This window comes from Myxine glutinosa, chromosome 4 (genome assembly GCF_964187855.1).
Source record: "Myxine glutinosa chromosome 4, kmMyxGlut1.1, whole genome shotgun sequence".
In the NCBI taxonomy this organism is placed as follows: domain Eukaryota; kingdom Metazoa; phylum Chordata; class Myxini; order Myxiniformes; family Myxinidae; genus Myxine; species Myxine glutinosa.
In genome coordinates this window covers 117,816,038-117,837,655 of record NC_136264.1, presented here as the reverse complement: position 1 = coordinate 117,837,655, position 21,618 = coordinate 117,816,038, and the positions used below count along the sequence as shown (strand labels likewise).

General features: G+C 41.2%; 1 protein-coding gene across 13 annotated transcripts in view; it reads right to left on the bottom strand.

Moving 5' to 3' along the window:
• Positions 1–21,618, bottom strand: part of LOC137425119 (protein kinase C theta type) — a 54,169-nt gene that overhangs the window by 2,097 nt on the left and 30,454 nt on the right. For 6 of the 13 annotated variants that reach the window (XM_068113225.2, XM_078776333.1, XM_068113220.2 and 3 more), the window contains 13 exons: positions 20,352–20,412; positions 17,178–17,328; positions 14,512–14,543; positions 12,035–12,120; positions 11,585–11,714; positions 10,867–10,976; positions 9,598–9,697; positions 9,207–9,406; positions 3,684–3,857; positions 3,500–3,591; positions 3,240–3,302; positions 3,004–3,142; positions 2,429–2,617 (listed from right to left, as the gene is read on the bottom strand). In XM_068113225.2, coding sequence (XP_067969326.2) covers positions 2,429–2,617; positions 3,004–3,142; positions 3,240–3,302; positions 3,500–3,591; positions 3,684–3,857; positions 9,207–9,406; positions 9,598–9,697; positions 10,867–10,976; positions 11,585–11,714; positions 12,035–12,120; positions 14,512–14,543; positions 17,178–17,328; positions 20,352–20,412 — 1,527 coding nt within the window. The remainder of the gene's footprint in view (positions 1–2,428; positions 2,618–3,003; positions 3,143–3,239; positions 3,303–3,499; positions 3,592–3,683; positions 3,858–9,206; positions 9,407–9,597; positions 9,698–10,866; positions 10,977–11,584; positions 11,715–12,034; positions 12,121–14,511; positions 14,544–17,177; positions 17,329–20,351; positions 20,413–21,618) is intronic. The other 7 variants (XM_078776332.1, XM_078776335.1, XM_068113223.2 and 4 more) reach the window with 2 other exon arrangements.

Here is a 21,618-nt window from a genome sequence, read left to right as displayed (position 1 = left end):
AGAAGTTTCGGGAACTGAGTGGCGTGCTGATGAGGAGGAGAGTGTCGCTGAAGCTGAAGGGAAAGGTGTATGCTGCATGTGTGAGAAGTGTTATGATTTATGGGAGCGAGACATGGGTAATGAATGTAGAGCAGCAACAAAGGCTGGAAAGGGTGGAAATGCGAATGGTTCGATGGATGTGCGGAGTATTGTTGAGAGAGAGGAAGACAAATGATGAATTGCGAAAGATGATGGGAATATTGCCTGTGAATGATGCTGTGAAGAGGAACAGGTTGAGATGGTTTGGTCATGTATTGAGGAAGGATGAAAGTGACTGGTTGAGAAGAGTGATGGAAGTTAATGTAGAAGGAAGTAGAGGACGGGGAAGACCGAGAAAGACTTGGCTAAAGATGGTGGAAGAAGAAATGCGGGCAAGGGGGTTAACAAGGAGAGATGCAGAAAATAGGGCAAAATGGAGAAGATTGTCATGGGGACCGCAACGCTAACCCCCGCTCTAGCAGGGAACATGGCCTTAAAATGCATGTTGTTACCGGCTGCTGCGGATCAAAGGGTTTAACACATTTACTTTATGCATCTATTTAAAAAATGGATTATTTTATTTACATATTTTACATCGTTATATTGAAAAAAATAACATGCACAATTAAACAATGTAATTCAAGTAATCTCGGTAATTTCTGTGGAGGAGCTATATCTTGTCCGCTACTGGATGTAATTAATACATTTGTGTTTTTAACCGCCAATTACATTCAATACTAGGTAGGGGCTGTCTTCTGCAGAAATTGCTAGAGTTGCACTTGCTGCATAATGGTGTTTTTGTTGTCCCCCGTCGCACAGCGGAGCGAAAGGGGGACTATGGTTTTCCCGTGCGTGTTTGCGTGCGGGCGTGTGTGCGTGCGTGCGTGCGTAAGCGAAGGACCGCATTCGAATTTGGTGTGTGGGTGTAACCCACGTCAAAATCCAAGATGGCCGCCGCCATGTATGTCTGATGCCATGTATGTCTGAACCTTGTGAGATGAATATCTTGAAAAATAAGCGAAGTACCAACTTCTAATCTGGTGTGTGGGTGTATCTCGGCATAAGGAAGAATGCTATTGAAAATTGGGTCGCCACGTCAAAATCCAAGATGGCCACCGCCATGTATGTCTGAACCTTGTGAGATTAATATCTTGAAAAATAAGTGAAGTACCAACTTCTAATTTGGTGTGTGGGTGTATCTCGGCATAAGGACGAACGCTGTTTAAAATTGGGTCGCCACGTCAAAATCCAAGATGGCCGCCGCCATGTATGTCTGAACCTTGTGAGATGAATATCTTGAAAAATAAGCGAAGTACCAACTTCTAATTTGGTGTGTGGGTGTATCTCGGCATAAGGAAGAACGCCATTGAAAATTGGGTCGCCACATCAAAATCCAAGATGGCCGCCACCATATATATGTCTGAACCTTGTGAGCGATATATCTCGAAAAATAAGCGAAGTACCAACTTCTAATCTGGTGTGTGGCTGTATCTAGGCACAAGGAAGAACGCTGTTTAAAATTGGGTCGCCACGTCAAAATCCAAGATGGCCGCCGCCATGTATGTCTGAACCTTGTGAGATGAATATCTTGAAAAATAAGCGAAGTACCAACTTCTAATTTGGCGTGTGGGTGTATCTCGGCATAAGGAAGAACGCTATTGAAAATTGGGTCGCCACGTCAAAATCCATGATGGCCGCCACCATATATATGTCTGAACCTTGTGAGCGAAATATCTTGAAAAATAAGCGAAGTACCAACTTCTAATCTGGTGTGTGGGTGTATCTAGGCACAACCAAGAAGGCTGTTTAAAATTGGGTCGCCACGTCAAAATCCAAGATGGCCGCCGCCATGTATGTCTAAACCTTGTGAGATTAATATCTTAAAAAATAAGCGAAGTACCAACTTCTAATTTGGTGTGTCGGTTTATCTCGGCATAGGGAAGAACGCTATTGTAAATTGGGTCGCCACGTCAAAATCTAAGATGGTCGCCACCATATATATGTCTGAACTTTGTGAGTGCAATATCTTGAAAAATAAGCAAAGTACCAACTTCTAATCTGGTGTTTGGGTGTATCTAGGCACAAGGAAGAAGGCTTTTGAAAATTGGGTCGCCACGTCAAAATCCAAGATGGCCGCCGCCATGTATGTCAACCATAATATGAATGACCATGTGAGCGAAATATCATATCATAGCATGTTTTCTGCGTCTTCCACTTTGTCAACTCACATCACTTCACCGAGGGACCTAGGCATAACGCTTGTTTTCTTCATGCTTCATTTGGTGCATGAAAAGTGTAACATTTGATAAAGATACGATCAACTGATTATTCTATTTTATTGCTGCTAGATGTAACCTGTGCTTAACTTTAATATACAAAAGTGGCAAAAGACACAAAAAGTCTCAGAAACCTTGCACAGAATGTCCCGAGTGTTTTCTTCAAGTGCACGGGGGTAGTACGGCGTGTGCACACGGATCGCTTCAAAGAGCTCGTCTTCATCTTTTCCGTGGAATGGAGATTGTCCCACAAGCATCTCGTACAGTAGTACGCCAAAGGACCACCAGTCCACAGAAACCCCATATGTTTGTCCAAGCAGAATCTGCGAGGTGTAATTCAGAGCAGTAACCTTTATATGTTTGGCTTGGTTTTTTTTTTAGTTAGTTCAACCCTGCCAATGTTAACTTTTCATACATTAAATATTTAGGAAATGTTTTTGCACATATTGTTTTGCACCTTCACTTGTTAGATGAATTTAAACACCATCTAGATTGTCCGACAGTTTGTAGAACCATGCTTTGAAAGACAATCAAGTTTGTTTCTAGAAAATAAAAAAATATTGTATTCGTGCTGAAAGGAGCTCTGCTGCCCGTATTGATTTAAAAGTACTAATGTCTCCTTTATGTAAACATTTTGATCGACAGATAGTATCATTATTACTTCTTATGAGACTTCAACATAATCTAATTAATTCGAACTGTAGGTCACCTCCGGTGCAATATAGTCAGGAGTCCCGCAGAAGGTGGTTGCCTTTTTTTCTCCAAAGATCTCCTCCTTGCACATTCCAAAGTCAGCAATCTTCACATGCCCCTCATTGTCCAACAGGATATTGTCTAGCTTTAGATCTCTATATTGTAGGAAGGCAAGAAATGATTATAAATCGAGAATCTCAGCTAGAATAATGGGGATGTGCACCTGCAAATCATCATGTATACTTGGCTTACCTGTACACAATGTGTTTGGAATGCAGGAATTGTAAACCACATGTTACTTCGGCTGCATAGAACCTGGAGGGATCAGAATGATGGTGAAAGGGCACTATCTGCTTTAAAGACCAAATACAACAATCCTGAAGAGGAGTATGCAAAGGCAGCATTTTGAGCATTGGACAAAAAAGTTTATAAAAATGACAAAAGTGACTTTGATGGTATTCCTGACAATAGTCTCATGTGTCATGTTGGAAAAAAATTTGCCCAGTACATACATAGCTCGTTGCAGGTCAAAGCGGCCATTTTCCTGGATGTGGAACATCAGATCTCCTCCATTGAGGTACTCCATCACAAAGAACAAATGCTCCTATTGTGCACAGAAATGTAAGCATTGCATCTATTTATCGAGGCAACTTTTTACTTCCTCACTGCTACTATAACCTTATGATCTCGACTCACCTTGGTCTGAAAGCTGCTATAAAGATGGGTGAGAAACGGGTGTTGCCAGGCAAGTGCCAACACTCTCTTCTCCACCATCGTGCATTCCACATCATCATCCATCATAACCACATCCTTCTTTAGGACCTTGAGGGCAAAGAACTTGGCACATCCTGTAAGCTCTGCTAATAGGACCTGTATAGAGAGAGAGAGAGAGAGAGAGAGAGAGAGAGAGAGAGAGAGAGAGAGAGAGAGAGAGAGAGAGAGAGAGAGAGAGAGAGAGAGAGAGAGAGAGAGAGAGAGAGAGAGAGAGAGAGAGAAAAAAAAAAAAAAAAAAAGGAAAAAGGGAGAGAAAGAGAAAGAAAGAGACAAAGGACCGAGGGAAATTAAGCAACTTTAGGAACCGTGTACAAGATGTTTTTGTCCTTATCATGTGGAAACTAGAGTAGAGGGAAGGAAAATTCAACATGAGGATATGTCACATATCCAGAGGCAGTGTTGCAGGTACATTGGACACTATGGAAATTTGTTTTGTGCTGTGTACCTGCCACTCCGTCTGGAATGTTGAAGGTTTGTCAATTAGAGCTAAAAGAGTATCTGCAGCAATGGCTGCAGAATCTCCACCACTCCCATCATATCTTCTGACGATAAGCGAGGTTAAGAATGAACCTGCCCAATTTTTTTTAAATTGTATCCTAAATTTTTGTCTGTTAAGAAATTAACTTTTTTTCCCTGGTCTGGGATCCAATTTGGAATTGAGTTCCTTTCCAGACCTCATCCAACATCACACAGAAATTGTCGTTTTGAGGTGCAGGTGCTTTTATTGGCACAGTTTTCTCACCGGCTAGCACTTGAATGGATTGAATCGCCACGTTTGGAAAGAGAAAATTACACCCCATTATCGTTTTTCGGTGAGATAAACTATTACTTTAAATTGAAAGAATATATTTTCATTAAATAATAATTTTATGCTTCCGCCGCCAAAGTCGCATTTTCCTCCGCAAAGTCGGAGGCATGTTTTTGGATGGTCCATCCGGCTGTCCTGTCCGTGTGTCCTTGATGAGGTTTTTGTTCCCACGATAACTTGAGAACAGCTGAAGGGATCTATGATAAACATGGTGCAGGTATGTATAATAAGGTAAAGATGAACTGATTATATGTTGGGTTCACGAGGTCAAAGGTCAGAGTTCATGTCAGGTAAAAATCCTGTTACCATGATAACTTGTGAACCAGTGATGGGATTTTGACCATAGTTGGTACAAGATTGTACTATGATGCAAAGATGAACTGATTTAATTTTCGGGTCAAGAGGTCAAAGGTCACAGTCTGTAATAGGTTTTCATTACCGCTTTAAGAATGGCTGAAGGGAACTAAGACAAACTTGGTAAAAGTATGTATAATGATGTAAAGATAAACATTAGATTATGGGGTCAATATGTTGAAGGTCAGAAGTCCCGTTGGGTAAAAATTGTGTAACTGTGCTAACTGATGAGCCAGTGATTGGATTTAACCGAACTTGGGATATGAATGATTGTTTTAAGGCCATTTTCTCCGCTGGAGCGGGGGTTAGCCTTGCGGACCCCATGACAATCATGGTTCCCTGTTTGAGGCAATGTTTTTATGGCCGGATTCCCTTCCTGACGCCAACCCTTCGTCACGCTCTTACGATGTGCAGGGATACGGTGTACCTATTCTAAATCGGGGTACACACCATGATCATTCATCCCAGCAAGCTGGTACTCAATTTTCCGACCTCGGAAGGATGACAGGCTGAGTCAACCCCCCTGGCGTTAATTCAGCGATCGACCGGGATTCGAACCCAGGATCCTAGGATCCCAAGCCGGCACCCTAACCGCTAAGCCAACACCAGGGATTTATGTAAATACAGTACAATATGATAATTAAATATACTACAAATCAATGTTGCTAGGAATCAGTGGTTGCTAGGATATGGCAACATGCCAAAAACCGTTATAAATAACAGTTTGAACATTCGAAGTGTACAATATAATATTATATTACAGTACAATATAATACAAGTACAGTACAATATAATATTATTCATGAGATCTTTATGTAAATACACTACAATATAATAATTAAATATATTACAAATTAATGTTGCGAGGAATCAGTGGTTGCTCGGATACAGCAGCATGCTAAAAACCGTTATAAATGACAGTTTGAACATTCGAAGTGCAGTTTGATAGAAAGGTAGGTGGTGTGGTCATGCTGGTTGGTAAATTGATGTATTTAAGGGTAAGATGTGAATGATTTAATGATATCATATTATAGAGTGTGTAAGGAAAGTTATAAATATATGATAACACATTAAATCCTATTGCAAGTAAAGTTGGAATAAGTGATGTTGCATTGATGGGTTGACTGACTGCCTGGACGCAACTGAGGTTGTGGATCTACTGATATACCATCTATTGATGTGGATCCATGATCGAGGTTGTGGATCCGCCGTTTGGAGAGGTCCTGGGCTGAAAGGATTAAAACCTCGAGGAAGAACGGTGCCCAGCTGATGATCCATGCAGTCGGGAAACTAGTCAGTTGCTTACGGGTTAACGTTCTTGCTTAAGGTGGAGAAACTATGTTTGAGGTTTACAATTTAAATAAAGTTGAATATGGGATGTTGTGAAATTAACATAATTTACAACAATCCTTTAAATTATTTAAGTTTAGGAACAACCGATACTGTACAATTAATTGTGTGTGTGTGTGTGTGTGTGTGTGTGTGTGTGTGTGTGTGTGTGTGTGTGTGTGTGTGTGTGTGTGTGTGTGTGTGTGTGTGTGTGTGTGTGTGTGTGTGTGTGTGTGTGTGTGTGTGTGTGTGTGTGTGTGTGTGTGTGTGTAAAAGAGAGAGATAGAATTGTGAGGAACAGAAATGAAAAAAAAACCAGATGTGTGTGTTTGGTTGTTATCTCCATATGCGGGTTTCAGAAGGTGGAACTGAGTCCTCCCAGGTCTTGAAGTATCCATCACCATTGCAGTAATGGATGATAAGTATATATTATCATGAAAAGATGAACTGATTGGATTTCTGCATTAAAGGTCAGAGGTCATGTCAGATAAAAATGTGACACTTGAAAACAGCTGAAGGGATTTGAATCAAACTTGGAACAAGTATTAAAATTATGTAATAGATGTGGGCGGAGGCATTTCGGTCGAAATTGCGATATCGAAGAGTGCCGATCTAGTTTTTTAAGTGACTGTAATCAGGGACATCCAATTATCGCCATGCAAACATGCAAAAACATGTTTTGTTTTCTTTTGACATTAAAAAAAATGACTTGTGCATCTACATTTTTGAAATCCTGAATCTGCCTTTAACTTAGCTCCTTGCACACGAGTTCATATTGTCATATTTCAAATGTGTAGGTTCATTATAAAACCAACAGGCTTCCAGAGGCCTAGAAGGCCACTGGAGTCCGCAGGGTTTTTTTTTCTGCCATTTGTTCTCTTTCTTATTGGGCACTAAGGGCCCTCAAGGTCACGTATTAACTTTATTAGTTGCTCAAGGTCGAGCCCTTTAACAGCAGCAACCATCAACATGTTGCTGTTTCACAACGTTGGATCCATTTGGGATTAGGCTGCACACTTGGACAGGTCTATTACCATAATAAGGTTTGTTTGGCATTACCACATGAGTATATACAGTCACGTGAAAAAGTAAATACACCCCATGTAAAGTTTTGACTTTTTCAACATATTTCAACATACAGCTATTTGATCTTCATTTCAACAATATTGATAGATAAAGGTGATATAATATAACAAATATAATGAAACATTTACATTTTGTAGTCCATTGTATAATTTAAATAAACATAAATGCAAATTTCGCATGTGGAAAAAGTAAGTACACCCCTACATTTATCACTACTTCAAATACCTAAAATTAGAATCAGGTGCACCAGCTCAGGTGCAAATGATTAGAACATCGTTAGAGAGGATCTTGGAGGAACCTGTCTTATTTAAACCTCAGACATTTCGTTTGGTTTGCTCTTTGTTGTTGAAGTGTGTGGCGTCACCATGCCTAGATCAAAAGAGCTCTCTGAGGCCTTCAGAAAGAAGGTTATAGATGCCTACGAGTCTGGGAAGGGATTTAAAAAGATCTCCAAACAATTTGAAATCAATCGTTCGACTGTCTGAAAGATCATCCACAAGAGGAGAAGATTCCAAACAACTGCCAACTTGTTCAGGCCAGGTCGCCCCATTTGATTGAGCATTTGAGCAAGTTCAGCCCGAGAGCAGACCGCAAGATGCTGAAAGAAGTCTCTAAGAACCCCAGAATGTCATCAGGGGAACTCCAGGAAGCTCTTGCCACTGTTGATGTCAAAGTGCACGAGTCTACCATTAGAAAGAGGCTGCACAAATTTGATCTACATGGGAGGTGTGCCAGGAGGAAACCTTTGCTGTCCAGAAAGAACATCAGGGCAAGACTAAAGTTTGCCAATGAACACCTAGGCAAAGACCAGCACTTCTGGAACACTATGCTCTAGACAGATGAGTCAAAGGTAGAGCTATTTGGCCACAGTACCAGAAGACATGTTTGGCAAAAACCAAAGACAGCATTTGACCACAAGAACCTGATACCAATTGTAAAGCATGGTGGTGGAAATATTATGGTTTGGGGCAGCTTTGCTGCATCAGGGCCTGGGCAGCTCACCATCATATAATCCACTATGAATTCTTCATTGTACCAGAGGGTGCTTGAGGATAATGTGAGGCCATCTGTCGGAAAGTTGAAGCTCAACCGAAGGTGGACCTTGCAACATGACAATGACCTTAAACATACCAGTAAATCCACCAAGGAATGGCTGAAAAGAAAGAAATAGAGGGTTCTGGAATGGCCAAGTCAAAGCCTGGATCTAAATCCCATCGAGATGTTGTGGGGGGGATTTGAAACGAGCTGTGCATGCATGAAACCTCTCAAACATCGCACACCTGAAAGAATTCTGCATGGAGGAGTTGGCAAATATTTCTCCCAGTCGATGTCAGAGACTGGTAGACAGTTATAAGAAACGCCTACTTGAGGTTGTTTCTGCCAAAGGGGGCAATACCACCTATTAGAGCCAAGGGTGTACTTACTTTTTCCACATGCGAAATTTGCATTAATGTTTATTTAAATTATACAATGGACTACAAAATGTAAATGTTTCATGATATTTGTTATATTATATCACCTTTATCTATCAATATTGTTGAAATGAAGATCAAATAGCTGTATGTTGAAATATGTTGATAAAGTCAAAACTTTACATGGGGTGTACTTACTTTTTCACGTGACTGTAGCTCATGATGACATAACCCCATGTTGAAATCCCAGATACTGTTCTGATTTTGTTCTGTCTGCCAATGTCTCTGTAATTCATGTAAAATGCATTGATGCTTCATCCTGTCCTTGTTCTGCTTGTGATTTAGGTACAAGCTCTCCCATGAACCTCAGACACCAAGAACAAAGAAAAATGTAATTGTTCACATTTCTTTGCTGGCAAACCTAATCTCCACAGTGTTGTACAGTATTGCACTTACTTTTCCAAAGCTTCCTTTTCCCAGGACCTTGAGCAGGGTTAAGTCGTTCAGTGTTATGTTTCTGACTCTGCTCTTCTCTGGACTTTTTTCTTGGAGCTTGAATGTATCGGGCAGCAACAGTGGTCGGTGCAATACTTCACCACCTGATTCTTGCAACGACACATTGACAGTGCCTGGGCATGGTGTTGAGGCTGTAGAACCTTTTAACATTTCAGAAAAAAGTAACTTGAGAGTTAAATTAGAGAAGATTTTAAAATATATAGTAGCTCAGCAAAGTATTGTCCATTTTTTATGGATTTGAACCGTCAAAGGTTTAAAATATCATTAAAGTAACACTTTGCATTTCTTATTTTCTCTGGTTTTATTATTTAATTATTACTGGTCTCCTTACCAAATTCTTCCCAGGCAACTGAAGTTGGACGCTGAGGGGTTTCTGTGCCTGGCAGGAGCAGAGGTCCAACTCTGCTCACACTGTCTCTCTCTTTACGCATCTGGTAATTTCAAAGAACAAACACTCTTGTACTGTCAACGTAACCTTTGGTAACCCAGCAATAAGCAGTACGTCGTACTTCAAAAGAATCCGTGAAATAATTCTGATTTCAATTATTATACATTCCACATTACTCAAGCATGAGGATGAATCATTGATTATGAATGAATCCTGCAAGTGACATTCAAAATAAGGAAATTTAGATATGATAGGAGGCCATTTGGTCCATTACCCTCTTTTTTATTTCAAGGAACGAGGATCATGGAAGAGTAAGGTAGAATTGACAGTGGGACAAACGTAAAGGGAATGAACAAACAGGAAAAGAGGAAAGGGAGAAGGGGAGGAAACATTGAAATTGGCAAATAAGATTGTCGGGTTTGGAAAGGTCAATGGGGGTAATAAAGGTCATGGAGGCAGAATTGGGGATGACAATGCCCTTTTACTTCTGCAGTATGTTGGCATCCACAATTGATCCCACCTTTGTGGTGTCAGCGGTGAGCAAATTCTGGTCCAAATCTTTCAGGAACTGACTTGTCAGGCCTAACCTTTAATTAGAGCTGATTTCGGCAGAAATTTGGAATTTGTTCAGGGTGCAGTCAATAACTAGCCTACACTTATTGAATGATACCATTAGATAATTTACATCCACCAACTAATGCTCTTCGGTGGGACTCCCAGCTTGATGTCCATTTAAGGGATGCCACACTGAGATTAAACGCCCGGCGTTCAAAACACCATTCCGCCAGGTTATAGTTTGGCCTAGAATATAACAGAGCAGACAGCTCAAAGGTAAATGCATGACCTCTGCACTGTCCTGATGAACCGTCCATTGTCCCGATGCTCCATCTACCCTAACTTTGACGACTACAGGTGGTTCAAATTATATAGTGACTCCCACATATGGAATTGGGCCAGGGGAGTGAGTGGCACACAATGGTCTGTTCCTCAAAAGGTATAGTGGGATTGAATGCCCTCAACCATGATATAAATGAGATGGCCAGCTTTTGTCTCCTGATGTCGGATGATGTTCTCTGAGATGCAGAGCATCCTGCTGGCACTGCCCCAGAATAGTTATTATTTTTTTGTGAGTCCGACCCTGAAATTAGCCAAGACAGCTCAAAATCAAACTGCTACCAAATTGCATTATTTAAGGTATACATACATGCTTACCTGCTGCTGCTGCGCTATCTGAGCCAGGGCTTCGGCCATGAGCTTCTGGTTTATTCCACACACATTGGCCACTTTGCTCATACACTTGCGGTGCACGTTCATGCCACACTCTGCAGTGCATGGATGAAACAAAGCAAACAAACATATCAGGACACTGAACAAAAATGCGGATGGTGGATAGGTGTATTCTGACCAGTTGTGGCTACAAACAGCGTGAAGGCTTCAAATAAGATTTTACAGCCAGTATCTTTGTTCCTTGCCCTCGTGGCTGAAAATATCGGTGTTGCTCAAGAATATTCTGGAACACCCAGGAAATGTGGATGAGTCACTGGTGCACAGAAGCAGAGCAAATTAAATTGCACTGCGTACGAAAATCCTCGGAGGGGTCTAAGCTTTGCTGTTTGGGTCTGAGGTCACTAACTGAAATGCTTTACCATGGTGGAGGATATGTGGGCATTGCTGGGTCACTTTAACGTCATTTAATTTCTTCTTCTTTGGAATCCAAGACTTATTCTTCATGCTCTAACTTCTTACACACCAGCATCCCCACTCCACTTCCCTATCCCATGTTGGTCTTCATTTAAGAGATGTGGTATCTATGGGGATTATACCTTTTCTAATAGTATTTTACTAACCTCATAACCACAACTAATAGCAATACAGGTGCACATTATAGTGAAACGTTTAGAAGATTATTGAACGTTCAAGTCGGGCTTACCTTCACATTTTAGACCTTGCTTGACGACGCCCCAGAGCAAGGTGCCACAGTGTTCACAGAATGTCGGACTGTGGTAGGTTTTATCTTTGAAGCGATGAGGCACATCCAGCTTGAATCGTTCTTTCATCATCTGAAATCGATGGCAAAACGTTATGTTTGTCCTCGTAGCAAGGCTTTGGTTCAAAGACCAAATAGGTGCACAATATATTGTGTTGACTGCATTACACAGGTATTTCAAAGAATTGGAATGCAAGAGGAAAATAAATAAATTTAAGATATGCACCTGCATAAATAAATCTAATGTCATTCCATTGGCATGCCAACCTTTTCACAAAGATGATAAACCGATACCAACTGACTTTATGTAGACCAAATATGAAGGAGAAAGCTGTTGATTGGTAGATGACTGATGAAGTAAGTCTGCTAACATGTAGTCCAAATGTTTCCCACCTTGGTTTGTATGCTGTTTGCTGCTGTGCCTGTGCACTTGGCCAAGATGGAATCCAGACAGCGTTTGTGGATGGCGGCATTACATTCTGCAAACAATGTCCGCATCACAATTTGTATCCACAATGGGTGAAGGTCCAGAGTGACGAATGCAGGTTTGGTGATATGTGAAATAGCTTGACAAGATGTTCCTACTCCCATGATCTGCCATGTAATTAGATTTGTAAATGTACAGTCACGTGAAAAAGTAAGTACACCCCATGTAAAGTTTTGACTTTTTCAACATATTTCAACATACAGCTATTTGATCTTCATTTCAACAATATTGATAGATAAAGGTGATATAATACAACAAATATCATGAAACATTTACATTTTGTAGTCCATTATATAATTTAAATAAACATAAATGCAAATTTCGCATGTGGAAAAAGTAAGTACACCCCTACATTTATCACTACTTCAAATACCTAAAATTAGAATCAGGTGCACCAGCTCAGGTGCAAATGATTAGAACATTGTTGGAGAGGATCTTGGAGGAAGCAGTCTTATTTAAACCTCAGACATTTAGTTTGGTTTGCTCTTTATTGTTGAAGTGTGCGGCGTCACCATGCCGAGATCAAAAGAGCTCTCTGAGGCCTTCAGAAAGAAGGTTATAGATGCCTACGAGTCTGGGAAGGGATTTAAAAAGATCTCCAAACAATTTGAAATCAATAATTCGACTGTCCAGAAGATCACCTACAAGTGGAGAAGATTCCAAAAAGCTGCCAACTTGTTCAGGCCAGGCCGCCCAGCAAGTTCAGCCCGAGAGCAGACCGCAAGATGCTGAAAGAAGTCTCTAAGAACCCCAGAATGTCATCACGGGACCTACAGGTAGCTCGTGCCACTGTTGATGTCAAAGTGCACGAGTCTACCATTAGAAAGAGGCTGCACAAATTTGATCTACATGGGAGGTGTGCCAGGAGGAAGCCTTTGCTGTCCAGAAAGAACATCAGGGCAAGACTAAAGTTTGCCAATGAACACCAAGGCAAAGACCAGCACTTCTGGAACAATGTGCTCTAGACAGATGAGTCAAAGGTAGAGCTATTTGGCCACAGTACCAGAAGACATGTATGGCGAAAACCAAAGACAGCATTTGACCACAAGAACCTGATACCAACTGTAAAGCATGGTGGTGGAAATATTATGGTTTGGGGCAGCTTTGCTGCATCAGGGCCTGGGCAGCTCACCATCATAGAATCCACTATGAATTCTTCATTGTACCAGAGGGTGCTTGAGGATAATGTGAGGCCATCTGTCGGAAAGTTGAAGCTCAACCGAAGGTGGACCTTGCAACATGACAATGACCCTAAACATTCCAGTAAATCCACCAAGGAATGGCTGAAAAGAAAGAAATGGAGGGTTCTGGAATGGCCAAGTCAAAGCCCGGATCTAAATCCCATCGAGATGTTGTGGGGGGATTTGAAACGAGCTGTGCATGCAAGAAACCCCTCAAACATCGCACAGCTGAAAGAATTCTGCATGGAGGAGTGGGCAAAAATGTATCCCAGTCAATGTCAGAGACTGGTAGACAGTTATAAGAAACGCCTGCTTGAGGTTGTTTCTGCCAAAGAGGGCAATACCACCTATTAGAGCCAAGGGTGTACTTACTTTTTCCACATGCGAAATTTGCATTTATGCTTATTTAAATGATACAATGGACTACAAAATGTAAATGTTTCATGATATTTGTTGTATTATATCACCTTTATCTATCAATATTGTTGAAATGAAGATCAAATAGCTGTATGTTGAAATATGTTGAAAAAGTCAAAACTTTACATGGGGTGTACTTACTTTTTCACGTGACTGTATACACACACACACACACACACACACACACACACACACACACACACACACACACAACTGCTTGTACATAGAAAAAGCACTGCGGGATAACATAGAGGTATGCCAACTCGCTGCTGAACTATCTTTCCCAGGTTTGAATCTTGACCCAGCTTCAAACTGGCGTCCTGGTGTTCCGCAGACCAGGTGATTCATAAATGTGTGCACCATTCCTTGGATGGATGCCCATCCAAGAAGTCCCGTTCACCAGCATTAGTTGGTGGATGGTAAAGTTCCCACGATGTCCTTCGCAATGAGTAGGCGAGCTATCGCCGATGCCCTGAACAAATTCCAAATTGCTGTCCTGACTGATTTCTGTGAACGCAATGAATGGCAAGCTACCCAGTATATAATCCGTGCCAATAAACTACTTTGGCAGTATTAATGCTCTGTAAACAGTATGGCATGGGTCAGATGTCAGATATTGATAAAATAAATCGTGGAGCATCTTGGAGTATTGTCTCATTGGTCAATAATTTTAAAATTACAACAATAATAAATTGTTGTTGATAATATTCATGTCTATGAACGAGTACATTAATGAATGGCAGTATGAACCAAAAAACATGGACAGCAACAGTATTCAACCACACCTCTGCACTGGTAGCCTTGCTTATTGAGGCCCCTGCAACATAGACAGACATAAATGTGTCAGACATGTCATTCAGCGAGCAGTTATTTCAGGGAGAGTAATGCACTTAAGCAGAGCTCCACATTGTAATCAATAGCTGTTAGAAATATTATATGAACCATGCTTGGAGGAATTATTTATATTGTTGTGGGAACTGCCATGGGAGTAAAGGGAGTAAGATAGACGAGTTATTTCATTAATAAATGTCAAGTATGTGTTTGGTTTTTGTGTAGAATGGTTAGACAAGTGTCGATGAATGTTTCAGCATTTGAATTCAAAACTGTTTGATTTTATTAAATTAAAATGTTTTAGCAGACTTCTGGAGTCCTCCCTCCTCCGCTATTATATGTATATGTCTAAACCCTGCCATTCCCATACCGTTAATTTTCCATAACATCCCCCAATTGGAATTTGTCGGTGTGTTTTCTAAGTTATCTCGCCTTCTTGAGCGGGACTGATGTCGGTGAGCCACAGGAGGCGGAATGGTATGAACACCCTTCCCACCGTGGAGAATCCTTTGGAAGCTACTCCAGCTTGGGGAAAGGGGGATGGATGGAGGTTAAGAGGTGATGCAAGAGTGCAAAGTGTATCTTGCGAGTTTCTCAATGCTTTCCCTCAGTGTGTCTCCTGGTCGCAAATGGCTGAAAATGTCACTCGTCCTGGCACTGGTTTTCTATCTGTGCACTCCTGGTGAGCCAGGGGTCTTCGCGTGTGTTGCGTAGTGCAGAACCAGGCCCTTGTGCAAAAGACTGCCGCACGACAACTTGCAAGCCGGAATTCCTCCAAATGAGGCTCACCACCCTCGCCGTAGTTACGCCACCATAGCATGTGTACAGGTTCCTTTTACGTCTTGTCTTCTCTCTTACTGTCTTCTGCTTGTGGGCCAAAGATATCGCCTAATCTGTCGAGAGTATCATTATTAATTACTCGTATATGACAAATCTCTTAAATATTCCATGAGTTGCTTCTTTTTCTTCCCACCCTTTTTCTTCAATAAATCCTGATTTTACCTGCGATGTAGCGCAGGTCTACAAGGGCTCCGTATTGATGTTCTTGTTGGGAGTTGCTTTTGAAATGTGCTCCCATTGGTCAGACAGCTGCGAGACCCCACCCACATTTGTCACGACTCCACCCACCATGGCACCCAGATGAAATATGGCCGCCATTTTGTTTTTTTGGGTGGGACTCTGCCCGGGTTTGTCGCGTCAGATTTCCATTGGCTTTATTTGAGTCGTGTGTTACTCACGATGAGGGACCCCGAAAAATCGAATCACACGTCGAATAAAAATTATTATTGAGATTTAAAGAGTACTTTAAATGCGCGTTTCCCAATGGGCCCGTTATTACCTCCAACACCAAAGGTGGATGGAGGTTATGTTTTTGCCCTTGTCTGTCTGTCCGTTTGTCTGTGAACAAAATATCTCAAAAAGTTGTGGACGGATTCGGACGAAATTTGACAGAGATGTAGCGTATGTGACAAGGACGAAATGATTAGATTTTGGTGAATATCCGGATCCGGCTACAATAATTTTTTAAGTGATTCTTCACCATTGGGAGATAGAGCCAAAAACGATGCATAGTAGGACATCTCAAGAAGTTGTGGACGGATATGGGCGAAACTTGGTGGAAAGGTTGTGTGTCTGACAAGAACAAGTATATTCGATTTTGGTGAAGATCTGAATATGGATTCGGATATGAGAATTATTTAAAATTTTAAGTGATTCTTCACCATGGAGAGATGGGGCCAAAAACGATACATTGCAGGATATCTCAAAAAGTTGTGGACGGATTTGGACGAAACATGGTGGACAGGTTGTGTGTGTAACAAGGAAGAATCGATTAAATTTTGGCGAAGATCCGGATCCGGATCCAGCTATTATAATTTTTTAAGTGTTTCTTCACCATTGAGTGATATGGCCAAGCAGGTGGAGGTATGCTCTCTACTGAGTGCCGTTCTCGTCGGATTTTGTCGCAGGTTGTGACCACAGAGCGGTCGTTTTTGTTCTACTACTGAAGTGTCAGTCTGGTGCATGGTCCTGAATTGTGAATGATACCATGGTGCGAGTAAAGCCGTGACCCCTGTGAACTGGCACGAAAACCCTCGTAGGAGGGTTTACAAACGCAATGGTTCTTCAAGAGTCTCGCTTGGGCTCCATCCTTTCTACCTGACGAACATATCGCAGGTGACAGCCTCATTGGAGGTTCTGTGCGTCGAGAAATCAAAGTAAATATATTTTCTGCTTACCTGGCAGATGGCATACGGCCCCCAAGGACCACGCATTGTTAAATTGGTGACCGTGCAGGTGAAAGATTTGACCTTGTGTCCACCCGCGCATGGATTCAGACCCTGGTTCATTTCCCGCTACAGTAACAATATGTATCAATTTATACACACAGAATGTTTATTGGTGCATTTTTAGCGACTGTTAAAGCACTTTTAGATCAAATACAAACACCTCATTTTAGTTATAAAAAGAACTGAATCGTTATCTAAAAACTTGCGTTTGCAGGAAGTATTTGTAATGAATCATGTGACCCAAAGTGCCTCTTGGAATGCAGCTTAATTACTCGTTCCAGTAATGGGAGGGTGGGAAGGAAGGGATGTTTTATTTTTCCTGCTGGACCTACCATACAAACTCTCGACAGACGGAGCAGAATGTCGGCTGTGGGAAGAATGTTCCAACAAATTCATGGCCTTTCACGTAATGAACCTTCGCCTGCTTAATGGCACCTCGTCGCTTGTTCAGTGGGTTTGAAGGTTCAGCCATTTTGCTGTTTTCTGAAATGTACACACATGCATGGGTTAGATTGAATCAGCCATAACCTGACATGTTGATGTAAATGGTGGTTATCAAGCGTCGATCTATTGTCGGTGTCTGTTTTTCGACATTATATTCCAAATGCAACCACAGAATGGTCTGGAATTGCAGCAGGAATGAGAATGTTATTTACCACGCACACGTGAAGTGAAAAGTGGGCATGAGCAACAGGTTCACTTCTGTCTGTCTGTCTGTCTGTCCGTCTACAAGCATCGGTTTATGATCGACGAACAACTGTTTTGATTGAATGTTATATTTTGAACATGAATCGGAAATCGAACTTGTAGTTTTGCAGTAATTTGACTTTGAAGTAGAACGCTCGATCCGAATCCGATCAGTATGAAATTTCTGAGTGTGATCTCGGGTATAAATTGGGGGAGAATTTTTTTTTGATGACTTCATCGGTCACGTGGTTCGGCAGCCATATTTTTACGGCGAAGCCCGTAGGGCATTGCCGTCCGGAACAGCGTTTGGCTGCCCATCCGGTGTATGTCCCTCACAAACATCCACCAATCAGAGCTGAGGATCTGGTCACATGACAGGGAAAAAGCAGATCTTTCACTCAGTAGATACAAGCCCGGCTACCCCATTGTTAGTCTATCGGTCTAGTTTTACTTTGTCTGCATGTTTGGCAGTCAAACAAAATTGAAAATCATTCCAAACAGGAAACTTGCTGTTTTTAAGGACGTCATAAAGGACACCAACAACAGGCATGAATAACTAATGTGACATGTTAAATTAGGTGGTGTAAATTACGCTGCATCAAAGGCAGTAACTTGCAGAATTCTTTTTTTTTCTTCTTTATTCTTTAAAATCTTTATTTTATTTAAATTGAATTATATACTTGAACAATGGAGAACACAAATTGCCTTTTTGCTGCTTCCAAAAACCTCCAGCTTTGCAGTACTCGGACATGTTAAATAAGGTGGAGTATAAGACTGCATCAATGGCAGTAAATTTACTGAAGTTTTTCTCCAACCTTGAAAATCATTATTTTATTTCGATTGAATTATGTTCTTGAACACTGTATGGAGTAAGGTGTTCTATGAACTCTCTAGTTCAAATTGAGATTGTTTACATCAATGTTACAGCGGGCAGGATAGCTTAGAGGTAATGCAGTCACTTTTGAGCTGGACGGTCTGCGTTTGATTCCCGATACACCTACAAAATACCATTGGGGCATTTGGCAGGCAGGGTGTTGCTTCATTGAGTGTGCCATTCCTCAAATGGATGTTACGCTGGGACCTGTCTGCCAACATTGATTGCTGGTGTCTTTTGACAAAGAGTTGGTGAGTTATCACCGGCATCCTGAACAATTTCCAAATTCTTGCTCTAATGTGCAGAGACGCTGTATCAGTGTCACAGCCTCAGTGATGATGCAGCCAGCGGGACAAATTAAATGATCAAATCACTGTCGAAATACCTGTCCGCTAAATAGATTGTTGTTTTGCCTGGTTTGGAGTTCCCATCTGAGCACAAAACTCCTGCTGCTTGGATCCGAGGTTCAAATACTATATTTCACCATTGTTTACTAATGTTTACTTTACATTCCCCCCAAATATTCCTACAGATCGCACAAGATCTGCCAACAACCCTCTTCTGGTAAAATTGCCAAAATCAAGACTCTCTGCTCACCTTCACTCTCTCATTCCTCTTTTCTCCCGCCTCTGGAACAAACTCCCTCACTCTCTTCAATCCCACTCCTCCCTCCAGGTCTTTAAAACAGCTGTTCACCACCATCTCTTATCTTCCCCCATCCAAAACCTTGATCTTTTCTACCCCCGTTAATTCACCCCAGATCCACTTTTTTGAAATACCGACTTTTTACTGGAAGTCCTAGCAGTGTCCTTGTGTTTTATACCTCTCCCCCTTCCCATGCCTCCTCCCCCCAATCCCTCTCCCTTCCACAGATCTCCCGATGTCCCTGTTCTCTACTGTTGTACTTGTGTGCTCCCCTCTTTCTCCCCATCTTGTCTCCCGCTCCCGTTATTGTATGTTTTGTGTGTCCGTTTTTTTTGTGATTAATGTTAGCTCTTACACGAGCCTCGATCTTGTATACAAAAACAAACAAACAAAAAACAAAAAATTCATGTGCTTGTAATTCATGTCAGAATACACTGATGCATCTTAATGTCCTTTTCTCATACTTAATTAATGTAACAAGCTTCTCCATGAGCCTTGACCACTGTAGATAAAAAAATGTTTAAACATATGAATTCTTAGTTGTCAGGCATTTAATCATCAGTAAATGAAATGCTAACTCAGCGTTAATATGAGATGTCTGCAATGGAATGGGAGTTATATTTAGTCCCCAAAGAGTTGATGAATTAATCTCCACAGACAGACGGTGCTAAAAATGTGAAACATTCCTCATGTGGATTTTGTGATCCAGCAACTTTTTCATTCACTTTAAAGTATCGAAGCTCCATCCTACTGACTTTTCAAGCACAATAGTTTTCCATCTACCGTGTGACAACACCAAATCCAAATGTTCAATAATGTGGAATCAATAATCTTAAAATCGCTATTGAAACATAATTGTTTGATTCTCAATCATGCTACAGGATTGGTACAGCCATTTCATTTGTTCATGCAGATGTTGAGGCTCAGGTGAAGGCTTGACAACAAAAGGTGGAAAGGTGAACAATCAACAATGGGGAACAATAGGAATGGCAGACCGATGTCTCGAAGGATAAAATAATCGATGATCGTGATTATATTATGTTAAGCAGGTAAAGCCCATATATTTCGGAAATAGTTTGGAGATAGCTAGCTGATGTTTTTATTCGTTCGTGTAGCCAATCAGTTGCTCCTGTATCCGAGGCTTATCATTTCAGCGCAGCAGGGCTGCTGAGCGCACCGCAAACCAGAACAGTCCAGACCAGCAATGTTACAGCCATTGATTCGAATCCACCCTTCCGGAGTAACGGTGTAAACTAAAGGGTAGAAACATTTCTTTGAGATCGATACTCCTGAGCTCTACCTTTGGTATCGTGCACTCGTTGTACAGACAAACGGAGCCTGCCCTCTGGCTGGAGGTCCACCTTCGGGAAGACAGTAATTGAAGAATTTGTTAAACATTGTTGTCATCTTTAAATATCGAGTATACAATTTTCTGTCCAGTTAAGGTTTGCTGCAGTTTACCTATAATTAAAAAGGGCTTTCAGGAGGGTGAAGGTTTAAACACACACACACACACACACACACACACACACACACACACACACACACACACACCTGTACACACATATACACATACACACAAACACACACACACACACACACACACCTGTACACACATATACACATACACACACACACGCACACAAACACACACACTAATGGGATATGTGATTATACACATATTATACGTGACACATTTAATACAGGTTATATGCACACATATTGCTATGTGATTATGCACATATAATTGATTTATGCATATTATACGTGACACACACGCACGCATACGGAGGTGGCAACTTTGAGATCTGGGAGCGCTCCGTTACACCTTCAAAACCCACATATGAGGATAACAGCCAACAACAACACACACATATATACACACACATACACACATATATGTATATATACGTAGTTACATACACACACACACACACACACACATATATAAATGTACACACACACACACACACACATATACATACATATATATATATACAGACTTGGCATTTCATATGGAATATTTTTTTGGTGGGGGTGAACTTACTTTTCAAGATGTCTTAGAACCAAAAGTTCATTGGAATTATGTTGAAATTATTCTAGATTTTGTTAATGTGACCTTTAAAAGAAACAAAAACCACATTTGACATTTCGAAACAAATAAATTGATCCTTGAAAGTGATGTAAACTGATATCGAACTCAATTCATGGACAGTACTGTGTTAAACTTCTGTACGTTTTCCAGAAGTATCTCTTTATTTTGCACATTAGCCAAAAATTTTTTTAACAAAAACAAAAGTTAAATTACGACTGGGATTACGGACAGTAAAATTACAGTTCAGTACTTCGTGTAACCCCCACGAGCATTCAGGAGAGCACGTACACGTTGAGGCATGCTGTTCACGAGATTTGCCAAGGTTTGGACAGGAATCGCTTGCCATGCAGTGACAATAGCCTGCTGCAATTCACACACAGAGGTCGGCTGCTGGTCCAAGTGGTCGATTTGACGTGTTAATTCTGCCCACAAGTTCTCTATCGGATTCATATCCGGGGACATGGCAGGCCAC